The sequence below is a fragment of the Artemia franciscana genome, chromosome 7 (genome assembly GCF_032884065.1).
Source record: "Artemia franciscana chromosome 7, ASM3288406v1, whole genome shotgun sequence".
In the NCBI taxonomy this organism is placed as follows: Eukaryota; Metazoa; Arthropoda; class Branchiopoda; order Anostraca; family Artemiidae; genus Artemia; species Artemia franciscana.
In genome coordinates, this window is record NC_088869.1 from 2794955 (window position 1) to 2810657 (window position 15703).

The 15703-nt window shown below is 34.7% G+C and overlaps 1 protein-coding gene across 1 annotated transcript; it reads left to right on the top strand.

Moving 5' to 3' along the window:
* Nucleotides 1-4977: 4977 nt before the first annotated feature.
* Nucleotides 4978-10653, top strand: LOC136028734 (mucin-3B-like). The gene is made up of 2 exons (XM_065706605.1): nucleotides 4978-5078; nucleotides 8328-10653. The coding sequence occupies exons 1-2, from the start codon at nucleotides 4988-4990 to the stop codon at nucleotides 9890-9892; spliced, it is 1656 nt and encodes a 551-aa protein (XP_065562677.1). The 5' UTR covers nucleotides 4978-4987; the 3' UTR covers nucleotides 9893-10653.
* The last annotated feature ends 5050 nt before the right edge of the window (nucleotides 10654-15703 follow it).

Consider the following 15703-nt stretch of genomic DNA (forward strand, 5'->3'; position numbering starts at 1 on the left):
GTAAAAAACTTTAGCGTAAAGAGCGGGGCGTTGATGAGGAAGCAGCATCTTTCATATACGAAGTAATTTCTGTTCGTTTTAAGTTTTAATGTCGCTCCTTACTTTCAGTTAAAAAAACTTGTTTTTTTTATTTAATTTCTGAACGTTTTTGAATCAATGCATGTTTTGATTTTGGCTCTCCGCAGAGGAATAATCAAAACGAAATTTGCATATTTTTTTTTTGGCTAAATGGCTTTCTCATAATTTTGATCGAATGATTTTGAGAAAAAAAGAGCGGGGGAGGAATCCTAGTTGCCCTCCGATTTTTTGGTTAATTAAAAAGGAAACTAGAACTTTTAATTTTTTACGAATATTTTTATTAGTAAAAGATTTACGTAACTTATAAATTAGCTTACGTAAAGAACTTTTGTATTCTCATATTTTTATTACATATATAAGGGGGTTCACCCCCTTGTCAGATCCTCGCTCTTTACACTAAAGCTTAAATTTTGTCCCAATTCATTAAGAATGACCCCAGAATCACAAAAGCCGTAGAATAAATAGTTGAAATTACTAAAAATACTTTAACGTAAAGAGCGAGGTATTAGGAGGAGGTGAGCCCCTCAAATGGGTAATAATTTCTGTTTGTTTTAAGTTTTAATGCTGTTCCTTACTTCCAGCTGAAAGAACTTTTTCATATTTACTTTTTCATTGTGTTTTTAAATAATGCTAGTAAATCCTGCGCTCCCTTCATGGAGATTTTCTTCCCCCATGACAAATTATCGATGGAAAGTTCCCCCAGCATATCCCCCTCTTCTCAACCCCTCCCCCAACCAAAAAATCCTCCTGAAAACGCCTGTACACTTCCCAATAACCATTACTATATGTAAGCATTGGTCAAAGTTTGTAACTTGTTGCCCCTCCCATGGTGACTATGGGGGAGTAAGTCGTCCCCAAAGACATAGTTATAAGGTTTTTCTACTACGCTGAATAAAATGGCTATCTCAGAATTTTGATCCGTTGACTTTGGTAAAATAATTAGCGTGGGAGGGGGCCTAGATGCCCTCCAATTTTTTTGGCCACTTAAAAAGGGCACTAGAACTTTTCATTTCCTTTAGAATTAGCCCTCTTGCAACATTCTAGGACAACTGGGTCGATACGATCACCCCTGGGGAAAAAAAAACAAACAAAAAAACAAATAAACACGCATCCGTGATCTGCCTTCTGGCAAAAAATACAAAATTCCACATTTTTGTAGATAGGAGCTTGAAACTTCTACAGTAGGGTTCTCTGATACGCTGAATCTGATGGTGTGATTTTCGTTAAGATTCTATGACTTCTAGGGGGCGTTTCCCCCTATTTTCTAAAATAACGCAAATTTTCTCAGGCTCGTTACTTTTGATGGGTAAGACTAAACTTGATGAAACTTATATATTTAAAATCAGCATTAAAATGCAATTCTTTTGATGTAGGTGTTGGTATCAAAATTCCATTTTTAGAGTTTTGGTTACTATTGAGCCGGGTCGCTCCTTACTACAGTTCGTTACCACGAACTGTTTGATAAGTTAGAAAACATTATTTATTGAAAAATTTTAGTTATTTTATAATTAAAATGAAAAAATACAAAAAAAAAGTTTTCTGACATACTTTTGCATGGTAAATTCAAAATATAATTAGTTTATTTCACTCATAGTTTCTGTTCAATTATTATATGTAACATTATCTTATTTTTGATTTTTTGTTCAAACATAAAAACTAAAAAAAACTACACAGAACTTCTGGGTGTTTGCTAGATCCTCATTGAAATATTTAATTGGAGTATACTAAGCCATTTTCGATAACTTTCCAAAATACCAACTTTTCTAATCCCAGCCATACATCAATTAAAAAAAAGCCAAGCCCGAATAAGGTGAAAATATTTACTCAAATGCATTAGCTCAAATGTTAAAAGAGCCATTTTCATGTATTTGAAAATACCAGCTTAGTTGTGTTGTGAGAGTAATATTTATGGTCTGTCATTTTTATGGCACTTGATATTTACCAAGTGACATATAGCGATCGCAATTTCTGTCGGTCTGTCGGTTATTTCAGAATAATTAGAAAAAATATGGCATTTTTAACAAACGAACGAGTGATCAGATCTTAATGAAATTGGATATTTAGAAGGATATCGTGTCTCATAGCTCTTGTTATAAATCCTGGCCGGATCCGATGACATGGGGGGAGGGCTGGAGAGGGAAACCTGAAATCTTGGTAAATAATTAGAATGGAGAGATCGGGATGAAACTTGGTGGGAAAAATAAGAAAAAGTCCTAGATACGGGATTAAAATAACCGGGACGTATCCGTTCTCTTTGGGGGAGTGGGGGTGGATTCGGAAAAATTAGAAACGATGAGGTATTTGTAACTGTCGAATGAGTGTTTAGATTTAAATGAAATTTAATAACTAGAAGGACGTCGTAACTCAGAACTCCTATTTTAAATTCCGACCGGATCCAGTGTCATTTTGGGGAGTTGGAGAAGGGGAGAACCGGAAATTTTGGAAAACGGTTGGAGCGAAGAGATCGGGATGAAACTTGGTAAGAATAATAAGCACAGGCCCTAGATACGTGAATGACATAACCGGACTCGATCTGCTTTCTTTGGGGGAGTTGGGAGACCTAATTCGGTAATTCGGATAAATTAGAAAAAAATGAGGTATTTTTAACTTGCGAAATAATGATTGGATGATAATGAAATTTGATATTTAAAAGGACCTCACGTCTCAGAGGTCTTGTTTTAAATTGTAACCCAATCTGGTGACATTGGAGGGAGCTGAAGGAGGAAACCGGAAATCTTAAAAAGCGCTTAGAGTGGAGAGATCGTGATGATACTTGGCGGGAAGAATAAGCACAAGTCCTAAATACTTGATTGACATAACCAAATCGGATTGGCTCTCCTTAGGGGCGTTGGGGGGGGGGTGATTCGGAAAAATTAGAAAAAAAGATAAATTTTTAACTTACGAACGGGTGATCAGATCTTAATGAAATTTGATATTTAGAAGGACCTCGTGTCTTAGAGCTATTGTTTTAAATCGTGACCAGTTCCGCTGACATTGGAGGGAGTTGGAGGGGTAAACGGGAAATTTTTGGAAACTTTTTAGAGTGTATAGATCGAGATGAAACTTGGTGGGAAGAATAAGCAAATGTCCAAGTTACGGTATTGACATAACCGGACCAGATCCCCTCTCTTTGGGGGAGTTAGGAGGATTTGCTAGTTTGCACAATTCCAGATAAGCTAGGGCGATGAAAGTCTGCAGGCGTATCAGGGACCCGACTAGATTAAATTAGAAGTAGTCTATTTCCCGATTCGACCATCTGGGGGTGGGGGGTAACGAGCGACAAGATAGTTGAGAAGAATTTTATTCGGGGATAAAATAAATGATTTTTTTCTAAGTACGCTTAGGGTATGAGTCTCGCTTAGGGCGCGAGAGGTCCCAGCCTCGAATCCCGGACAACCCCAATTTTTACATGAAGAAGATCCGAAACTAGATACGTGATCAATGTAGAAATCGCTGAAAGTTGGCAGGCATATTGGAGATCCGACCAGATTACATTAGAAATAGTCGCTTCTCCAATTTGGCCATCTGGGGGGGGGAGGGAAGGACGGTTAATTCGGAAAAAAGAGGTATTTTTAACTTACGAACGGGTTATCGGATCTTAATCAAATTTCTTAATCAGATTTCCGGGAAACCGGAAATCTTGGAAATCGCTTAGATTGGAGAGATCGGGATGAAACTTGGTGGGAAGAATAAGTACGAAGTTCTAGATAAGTGATTGAGATAACCGGACCGGATCCGCTCTCTTTGGGCGAGTAGGAAGAGGGATACAACTTGGATACAACTGCGTGAAAGTGGTAAAGATTAAGCTTGTGATCTTTATGGACCTCAGAGTGGATTCATTAATATGATGATAGACTTCGAAAGGCATCAAATCATGCTTTCCAAAGGGTACCAATTCACTTAAATATGGGGAATGGGGGACAAGGATTTTTCTTATAAGGAAGATATTTCAATCTCATATTTTTTATAAATCTAGGGATAAGGCAATTTTGGTGTCTTTTATTGTTTCGATTAAAATGCATAAGAAGGTACTTTACAAAACCTAGGGGAAAATAGCAGCTGCAAATATATTGATAATTAAAATTCTCAAATAAAATTATATATATATATATATATATATATATATATATATATATATATATATATATATATATATATATATATATATATATATATATATATATATATATATATATAACTATTAAACATAACTGTTTGAATGGGAAGTTCCGTCAGCCTCCAATAAAAAACGTTATGCAGATTTTAACAATTTCTGTCTTACACTTTGAATTGAGGTATTGTTTTCGTTTTAGGGCGACGATTTATAAAATTGTAGAGGAGAAAGGAGTTTTTTCTTTAGTCATTTTTAAAAACTAAGATGCAAAAAAAAACATTTTTGAAAAACAAGAAAGACAAGCAATTTTTTCCGTTTCTTTTCAAAGAAAATACCCAAAAAAGTATTTTTTTGAATCTGGAAGAAAATAAAAAGTCTAGGGGACTAATGCCCCAGCTTCCCAATTTGCACCCCTGTATCTCCGAAGAAATAAATATAAACAGCAAGAAATACATGATTTGAATCAATACGCATAAGTATTCCCTTGGAAGCCTAATTACCATGAAAAACCATAATTATTTTGAAAGTATTATTATAATTAATCATTGACAAATATCAAGCTCAAAATGTCAATTTGTATTTAATAAACAACCTGATTCCACTATCAATTATACAAGCAAGACATTAATTTCGTCACCATAAATATGTAAACAATGAAACCTTGTGCTTGCTGTGAAGAGTTACATTATAATTATCTCCTGTAGGTCACTAAATGGGGCTTATCGTATTTAATGAACTAACAAACATTTTTTTTATTGGACGCATCTTCCAAATGCCAAGTCATTCGCTATTAAGATGTGGTTCTATGTACTTCTGCTGTGGTCTCCTATGCAGTTTGCAATAGCTCATGAAGAAATTGAAGGATTATTTGATATTTACTCTGAGGGTAGGAACCATCAATATTTGCAATTACTTTCTCATCATTCCCTCTTTCTATAATACCAAGAGAATCAATTAGGGGGAGACAATCCCCCCCTATACTTCTAAAAACACACCCTTGTATTTTAGTAAAAAATAAAAATCGAAAAAAAAGCCCTAATAGATTTTTAAGGTTTATTAAATTCATTCGATCCATTAAACAAATAATAATAATTCCTTGCCCTACTCTTTAAATTGTCTTGAATTCACACCCCCATGTGATACTTTTTATTTGGGGTGGGGGGATAAAGCAATATTGAGAGTAACTGTCCTATAAGTCCTGGACATGTTTTCTGCCCGAGTCATCTCAGCTTTGGAGGTAATTCGTTGGCTTTTGCTACAAAGGCATATAACTCGATTGTGCGTTGGCTTTGACCTAGTCCACTTTTGGTTCTTTCCAGCCTGTTGTTCATGTTTATTTAGATTTTACTGTGAATGTACCTGATTGATTCTAAGCCTATTGCCTTCATGAAAGGCCGTATCCGCCATTCTTGTTTGTTTTCTTAGAGGGGGGGTTATTAAAAAGAACTTTTAAAAACACGTCTAAAATAGTTAATATGCATTTTGTTACGTTTTAAGAGTCGACCAAATATATCTGGGGGAGCGGGTTCAAATCTCCTGCCCCCCTTATATTCATTCATAATGATTTTCTACAAAACGAGGATAAGTAAACGTTAAAATTATGCGCAATTCAGAAAAATATTCCCTAAGAACGAGGATGAGTAATTCCCTAAAAAAAAACGATTGATTCCTAAAAATTTTTCTTATTCCATTTCTCTTAGAGAATGTAGTATTTCCTAGAAGTGAAGATGAACAAAAAAAAAAGCTCTTGCAAATCGAGTCTGAGTGTTTTCTACAAAAAATCGAGTAACTTCTAAAAATGTTCCCTACACCTTGGGTGACCATTAAGAACTAATACGTTCTCTGTTTACCATCCTTAATAGTTTCTAGATGTTAAGAAATGAGGATGAGTATGAAGCAGAGCTCTAAGGATTCCTAATTAAAAAGCTGTTTGCCTGCTGTTACGGGTGCCAAATGGAGGGGAGTAATTTTCTCCTCCTTATATTTTATTTTCCCCCTTAGATTCTAAAAATTGTTCTCCAATGAAAAAAACAAACGAAATATGCTGCTTCGTCTGTTGCAAAAATAGTTTGTATATTCATAAAGCAATCTTTGCCTCTCCTGCAATATTTTCTGTCTGCAATATAGGTTCTTTCCGGCAACTGCTTATCGAATGGGTGGCCCCCCTTCGGATATGTGATTGAAATTTTTAGGTAAGTATTTTACTCATGAAAGTCAAATGGTCTAATAAGCACGCCTCTGGGGTTGACATGACCCCCTCGGCCCTAGGGGACACAACCCTTAATTATTGAAACTACTCATTGCTTATAGGTAGGCTTTAGTAGAATAGGTGGCCATGTTTAGTTGGTTGTCTGATCAGTTAAGGGTTCTTAGGGATCGTTTGCTAGGCCAATATTTCTAGAATATCACAAAAGTGTACAGGTGAAATCACACACGCACTTGAGTAGACTCAGTGGGTATCCGAGTTCAAATTGTCCATAGTATCTCAGTATCTTCGGAATAGCTTTGGGGATCGATTTGGAACATGTAGGGACTCAAGGGAATACCACCAGATAGCTACTTGGACAATTTATATATATATATATATATATATATATATATATATATATATATATATATATATATATATATATATATATATATATATATATATATATATATATATATATATATATATATATATATATACATAAATTAGCCAACCAGCTAGCCAGTATTCTAAGCCTAGGAGCTCAGCTGGACATAAGGACACATGTTAAGAAAGCAATTCTTACTCTATAATATGCAGAAGTCGTATTTAATGCATTTTGCAAGGAGAGACCATTTATCTTGACTTCTTTCTTTGTTTTTCTAAGAAATTCATGAATTTCTTAGAATCTATCTATTTACAGAGTCTAAACCCCCATCCCCAGAATTATACCCAGAATTGCATCCTGAATCTAAATACAACATTGATTTGAACCAAAAATGAACTTAACCCCCATATTAGCCATGTGGTGAATATCTTGTTGAGGGAAGAGGGAAGTGGACGTTGGTTCATGACTTGGGGGAGGTGCTAGAGTTAAAAACGGTATTATGCACATCCAGGCTTTCAGAATACTATATCTGATTTATTTTGGGAATGGCTCTGGAGATGGGGGGTCAAACTTTCATACGGTGGACGAGAAGAAAAGAGTGGGGCAGGGAAAATATAAAGATAATACATGCTTAAAAATATGAGTAAGGAAACCTTAAAACAAACAAAATTACAACGAATAATCAAGTTAATCTTAAAACAAACTTAAATTAACAAAAACAGATGTAGGACTACCACAGGCTAAAAGTTATAAAGGCCAGAGGTTTTGTTTAATCATATTAAAACCTTACTGAAAACAAAAAGTATATTTTAAAAATTTCTCTTTTAAAATCACAACACTGAAAAACCAAAAACTACTTAAATTTCCAGAGATTAGTACATTATGTATTATACATAATTTTAGTTATATATTTTAATTATACATTAATAATATGCATTAATATTATGTTAACATCTATTTAATAATTATTGTATTATGTATATTAGTAACTATACATTTAAAAGTCAGTCTACTATCATAAATTCCTTCCAGTATTCTTGATTATTATTGGGACTTTGTTTCTTTCTAGTCTTTTTTTTTTTTTCAAGTTTCGACCATAAAACTCACACTATTCAAAACACATAAAATTCTAAAGTAAATCAAAACTAATTTTTAAATTGTAGTTGTTTGCCGCGTTGATGTTATGATAAATAAAAAAACACAAAGCTCGAAATACAAATCATTTTCAGAAAAGGATAAATGACGCTCTGTCCTTTAGAAGATCCGGGGGATGATACTCCTACTGCTGTTTTTACTGATTCCTGGTAGTTTTAAGTCTAAATTGATTATAATAATTCAGACATAAAACGGAAAGATTTAAAAAGCGAGTACTTTTTTATTTTTATTTCTTTTTTGACTCCCTCCTTTATTCATCTGTTGTAGTATCTATTACTTTTATATTTAACGTGATTAATATTTTACTGTCTGTTTTTCTGATTTTCACTTGCTCATTAATTTTTCATCGGTTTAAGCTTGATTCATATAAACCGTATTAAGTAACCTTACTTTTTCTTTTACAGGTGATGGAACTCAACATCAGGTAGATCCAAAGTTCAGTACAAAGGATGCCATAGTTTACTTCAACGATACTGTGCTAGAGGGGTTTGGGTGCTGGCACCCTCTTTGTGATTCTACCCAAGGGTACTGGAACGTAAATACTGATGAAAATGACGATCGTAACAATTATATATATTTGGAAACAGAAGGAGTATCTAAAATGTACGAAGGCGCCCATTTCCATAGTAATCTAATAACATTACAAGAGACAAATGAGATAAATTTAGCTTTAACTGCAAGAAATTTATACGGCCGTGTACACTTTTCAGTGCATGTTTATGATCCAAGTCAAAACTCTCATTACCGTCCTTTGGCATTTGGTATCCCTTTTCAAAATGATTGGAGCGTTTTTAATACAACATTGACTTTGCCTTCTAGTGAACTTCCTACTGACAAGCCTGTTTCCATCTGTCTTTACACAGAAACTCTTGGAGAAGACCCCCATGGAATTCAAATACAAAGATTTGAGCTCTATGAGAACGGAGCAACCAACCAGCTTGTTGATGACTGTAGAAGTCCAATTACAGAAGACCCGGGATACTGTTCTGTGACAACCTCAACAACTGAGTCAAGTGTCTCTGAAACAATAGAAAATACGGAAAGTACATCAGTATCTGAAACAACGATTGTTAGTTCAACCCTCAACAACACTGAAGCACATAGTAGTTACTCAACAGGTTACGAGCTGTCAACTGAAAGTTCTAGCGTGACAAATTTTCAGTCTTCAACTGTATCTGTATTAACAACTCATTCAGTCCTTTCTACTGATATAACCACTGGGACTGAAATGCACACAGTGCCAAGTCTTACATCTGAGCTGTCTAGTACAGTCGATCCAACCAAAGAAACTTCAACTGTTAAAACTACTGTTAGCACAAGCTTGGTAGTTACAACTCCTGTTTCGAGCACAATCAGCTCCAATTATACAATCGAAGGCGGAAGTACCAAAACTACTAATAATATGAGCTCAGTAATTACTACAACTGGGACATTACCTACTTTCAGCACCTTACCAAATGCTTCAGATATTACTTCTGATCCTTTATCAACAACTGAAACTATATCCACAGAGGCTACGACACCTAATTTCAGTGATTTTGTCACAACACCAGAACTAATCCTTTTTTTAATAATGACCATCCTTCTTAGTGTAATAGTGTTGATTTTGTTATTTATATTGTGTATTTTACTAAGAAGAAGACGAAAAATAAAGGAGCAACCCAAAGCGTACATAGAGGCAGCCCAAGTAACTCCTACACCGTTGGTAGATTTTTCGATTAAAGACAACGATTTGTTATATAAAGAAACGTTCTATGAAAACCAGATTGACATCGTTTCTGAAGGATCTTCACCTAATCCTATCCCTATAATAGACAGGGAATATCAGAATAAAAGACTCAGCTATCCATTGATGGGGACTGCAATAAAAAGAGTACCTATGGAGAGCTTTAGGACAGGTTATGACTATGACGAACAAGCGCCCCGACTAAGAATGGCTAAAAGTACGCAAGAGGTTTTGTTAGTGTGAATGGTCCAAAAATACTTTTCCCAAGGAGGATGATGTTTTACATTTTTTCACTGGTGTCCTAAGTAAAGAGAAGAATGTCAACTTTTGCTTATTAATGCAGGAAACGCGGGCATAGATTTAATTAGTTAATGCAATTATATTTTAGTAATATCACTTTTGTGAAAGTTATTAACAGGGGCTTATTCATAAATAGCTGAAGCGAATGGCTTAAATCCAGGGATTTTTGAATTCCACATAGTTTTGTACTTTTGAAAACTTTTCAAAACAAAAGATGACAACCTATGGGCACGGCTCTGTTTATAAATGATCAGGTTTAACTTTAATAAGACTGTCATTGTTGCAATATGTGTATGATAGGTATGTTACCCTTTTCAAAGCGGAAGGTAATGAGTGATAATCTTAAAAAGAATTTCTAAGAAACCAAAAACTTTACATATTTATTTTTGATATTCATGATTTAAACAGTTTGCATATTAAATCATCACATAATTCGTCAAATAGTGACTTCTGGTAATATATATCGAAGTGGGAAATATTGTTTCTAAAATAGTTTAGTCCCCCTCCTCTACTTCCCTAAAATACTATGGTAGAATCGTAAAGTAGAATTTTACTTATTACCTTTTAGTTGTTTTTCTGAAATTTTGATGATTTGAATGAGATCTGAGGTTCTATTTATTATTACTTTATTACTGTATTTATTTATTGTCATGCTAACAGTGTTATACTCAGCTACTCCATAGTTAATAAACATGTTGTATATATACAAGTTTGTAATTTAGCTGAAGATTGACAAGGAAAACAAAATTATTGTTCATATTAAGATAAGCTGAAAAAATACAACCAATCGTGTAGACATATCTTGGGCTAGGATTGCTAAACTTCAGCTCCTGACCTAAATGTAAGTAAAATTAGTAAAATAAGTAAAATTTGACGAAATACGTACTTTTAGTATATATTACTGTAGTTATACAAGGATTGACTCCTAAGTAAATTCTAGGCTATATACAGAGTCGCCACCCCTAGTGATTTTTATATTGCCTATTCATAAGCATCACTAAATCAGCGTATAAATCACTACAATAGGGAGAAAATCTATCAATACCCCCTCCCCAAAAGAAAAAAAACACTAAAATCTAGTGATTTTTTCCTCGCCGGGTGGCAACCCTATCTATACAGCTTCAGACAGGTGTAAAAAGGCCAGAAACATTCAGATACAATTCTACCCAAGTCATATTATAATCACACTTGTGGATAAAATCAATAGCTACCCACGATTACAGAACCAATACTTATATATTATAAATTATCCCTTACGTAATTCAGAGAGTTAAATACCGTTTCAACTATCAAGCATAAAGCTTATGATTGACCAATCAGAATAACAATTTAAGGCTTGATTTTAAGAAATTTGAAAAGATGGCTATAGCGATGGCAGATGCTCTTCTTTGCGATCAAAAACATGGCAAAGCTCTAAATAGCAGGTTTCTCATCTCTATCAAAGATCAAAGATCTCTATCAAACTCTATCAAAGATCTTTGATAGAGATCTCTATCATCTCTATCAAAGATCTGACAAAGTATTCCTCCACCTTTGCAGTAATTGTGTGGCGCTAAAAATCAATCAAAGAAATATCGTTCTCAAACTTTGACTCTTTTATTCACACGCGTCAATGTGGCGTGGTTTGAGCCACATCAGAAATAACGACATGCCATACTACATGAAAAATGACAACAATTGAAATGAAAAGATTCCCTAAACATCTTGGTTCTTAACATCTGTTTAGTATTTGAATATCGTAGCTGCTTTCTGCAAACCATTCAGTCACTGTCACGCACAGGGCCGGATTTAAAGCTTTGATGCTTCTAGACCAAAGTGTTTTAGCTACCCTGTTTTTGTGAGGTTGTTCTTGCAAATTCAGGGACAGTGGAAGTAATGAACAGAGCGCAACTGATGAGCCAAGAGTCCAGTTTTTGTCAGGAAAAAACCACTCAGTGACAATTTGTTACGCTCCCTGGGCTTGTGTGCCCCTAGACCCGGGCTTCTTGGTAAATCCAGGCCCAGTCACGTGCAAAAGTCGAGTCTGACAATTTCACATTTCAGAGGTAGTTGTTAAGAACTGGTTGCTAAGTTGTTCTCAAAGGGAGGGTCACAAGAATAATGTAGATCAGAAAGATCGAAGTGTGATTGAGCAAACACATTTCCCAGCCGGTCATCCCTTTGAGAACAGTTTGGAAACCAGTTTTCAAAAATCATCCGGGGTTTTGACTATACAGACAGGACCTTTAGGCGTGACAGTGACAATACTTTAAAGTTGAAATTGTTCTTGGGCAATGAAGGGTAGCTTGTATTTTGCGCAGTGCTTTCACTTTCCCCGAATTTTCGGGGATTTCCCCGAAAATCTAGAAAATCCCCCAAAAATGGCATTCCCCAAAAACTCCCCGAATATCTTTCTTTTCCCTTGATCTACCCGAAAATAGAGTTAGTGGAAGGCACACTGATCGTTCCACAATTTTAATACTGTTTTACACCTTTATATTAAATTAAAAAAACAAGCTTTTTTAACTAAAAGTAAGGAGCGACGTTAAAACTTAAAACGAACAGAAATTGCCCTGTATATGAAAGGGACTGTTCCCTCCTCAGCGCCCCGCTCTTTACGCTAAAGTTTTTTACTGTTTTAAAAAGTAGATTGGAGAGAAAAAGTCACACATTAGCGCAAAGAGCGGGGCTTTGAGGAGGGAACAGCCTCTTTCATATAAGAAGCAATTTCTGTTCGTTTTAAGTTTTAATGTCGCTCCTTACTTTCAATTAAAAAAAACTTGTTTTTTTATTTAATGTCTTAAAGAAGTCCTATTTCTATTTTATCACCTGTTCCTAAAAGTTTTGAAAATAATAAAAGAGTTGATTTACTTCATTTCTGGTAAAGAATAATTTTTTTTTCTCCCAATCAGTTTGGTTTCTTGCGTAGTAGGTCAATAGAGTAAGCAGTAACTGCTTTACATAATTAAATAAAAAAAACAAGTTTTTAACGGAAAGTAAGGAGCGACATTAAAACTTAAAACGAACAGAAATTACTTCGTATATGAAAGGGGCTGCTTCCTCATCAACGCCCCGCTCTTTACGCTAAAGTTTGACTCTTTCTCTTAACTCTACTTTTTAAAAAACCAAAAAAACTTTAGCGTAAAGATCGGAGCGTTGATCAGGAAACAGCCCCTTTCATATACGAAGTAATTTCCGTTCGTTTTAAGTTTTAATGTCGCTCCTTACTTTCCGTTAAAAAACTTGTTTTTTTTATTTAATTTCTGAACGTTTTTGAATCAATGCATGTTTTGATTTTGACTCTCCGCAGATGAATAATTAAAACGAAATTTGCATTTTTTTTTTTTTGGCTAAATGGCTATCTCATAGTTTTGATCGAATGATTTGGAGAAAAAAGGAGCGGGGGAGGAGACCTAGTTGCCCCCCAATTTTTTGGTTACTTAAATAGATAACTAGAACTTTTAATTTTTTACGAATGTTTTTATTAGTAAAAGATATACGTAACTTACAAATTAGCTTACGTAACGAACTTCTGTATTCTCATATTTTTATTACGTATATGAAGGGGTTCACCACCTCGTCAGTATCTCGCTCTTTACCCTGAAGCTTAAATTTTTTCCCAATCCCTTAAGAATGACCCCTGAATCACAAAAACCGTAGAATAAATAGTGAAATTAATAAAAATACTTTAGCGTAAAGAGTGAGGTATTAGGAGGAGGTGAGCCTACCAAATGCGTAATAATTTCTTTTCGGTTTTAGTTTTAATGCTTCTCCTTACTTTCAGTTGAAAAAACTTTTCATATTTATTTTTTCATTATTTCTTTTTTAATAATGCGAGAAAATCCTGCGCTCCCTTCATGAAAATTTTCTTCCCATGACAAATTCCTCCAAGGAAAGTTCCCCAAGCATATCCCCTCTTATTAACCCCCTCCCCACACAACTTAAAAATCCCCCTGAAAACGTCTGTCTACTTCCGAATAACCATTACTATATGTAAGCACTGGTCAAAGTTTGTAACTTGTGGCCCCTCCCAAGAGGACTTTGGGGGAGTAAATTGTCCCTAAAGACATAGTTATAAGGTTTTTTGACTAGGCTGAATAAAATGGCTATCTCAGAATTTTGATTTGGTGACTTTGGGAAAATAATTAGCGTGGGAGGGGGCCTAGGAACCCTCCAATTTTTTGGGTCACTTAAAAAGGGCACTAGAACTTTCATTCCCGTTAGAATGACCCCTATCGCAATATTCTATGACCCCTGGGTCGATACGATCATCCCTGGGGAAAAAAAACAAAAACAAACAAATAAACACGCATCCGCGATCTGCCTTCTGGCAAAAAATACAAAATTCCACATTTTTGTAGATAGGATCTTGATACAATAGGGTTCTCTGATACGCTGAATCTGATGGTGTGATTTTCGTTAAGATTCTATGACTTTTAGGGGAAGTTTTTCCCCTATTTTCTAAAATAAGGCAAATTTTCTCTGGCTCGTAACTTCTGATGGGTAAGATTAAACTTGATTAAACTTATATATTTAAAATCAGCATTAAAATGAGATTCTTTTGATGTAGCTATTGATATAAAAATTTCATTTTTTAGAGTTTTGGTTACTATTGAGCCGGGTCGCTCCTTACTACAGTTCGTTACCACGAACTGTTTGATTATCGTACGCTGGCGAACATATGATATTGAAAACTTCATTTTGCAAACCAAAATGGGATTGAAACGATTGGATGCCAATTCCTCCTCTTTTATTGTGAATATAGAAATGGCAAAAAGGTTGACATGCGTTAAGGCTAATACGACTGCCAAAGAAGAAGCTACGATTATCTCTAGACTTCCCATTTAATAGTAAGCCAGTTTTGTCTCACTCTTCTAATTTTTCCTGCTGTTTATCGTATTTAAACTGCTAATTCCTATTTTGATTTCGGTTCACCAAAAAAAAATTCTTTGAAGTGATTTTCATTGCTTTATTTTATGTGATAGTAGACCAAATATCTGATAGTTTTATCTCTATTCAGCATTTAAGGTTCTATGTAAATATGGCAGTCATCAGATAGTTCATGGTAGCAAATTGTAAGTAAGCAGCAACGAGGCTCAATAGTAACCAAAACTCTAAAAAACGACAGATATATCAAAAGGATTGGCTTATTATGCTAGTACCAAATGTATAAGATATTAGTTTTTTCGTGGATGTGGAGCTGGATTTCCTGGCATTTTTAAAAAGTCGTTTGAAATAAAATATTTTTTTTCCGTCTGAAAGTAAGCCTAAGGTGCAACGTTAAAATGAACAAAAAATATTACATATATAAAGGGGATTGCCCCCTCTTTCTTTACGCTTAAGTTTGAATTTAATCCCGATTCTGTAAGAACGACTCCCGAAACATTATTGTAGTTTAAATAGAACAATGAGAAGCTTAAGTACTAAAAAGCTTCTGCGTGAATAGTCGTGTGTTTAGAGGATAATCACCCTTTAGTAGGTTATCGTTTCTATTCGTTTTAATTTTTGATTCTGCTCCTTGCTTTCATGTAATTTTTTTTTATTAAATTCCTGGTATAAGTTCATGTTTGCTTGCCGAAGAATACTCATTAATTTGGAGAAATCATTGCACTTATTATTGCTCTGTATGCGATTATTGCCTTTTTATATTTTATTTCTGTCGTCTTTCTAAAAATAAATGACATAAAAGTCTCATTTTCGGGCTAAGAGAATAAAGCGGCAAAGATAATATAAAACTTAAAGCAACAAAGTTTCAGAGTGTAATTCAGCCTATTT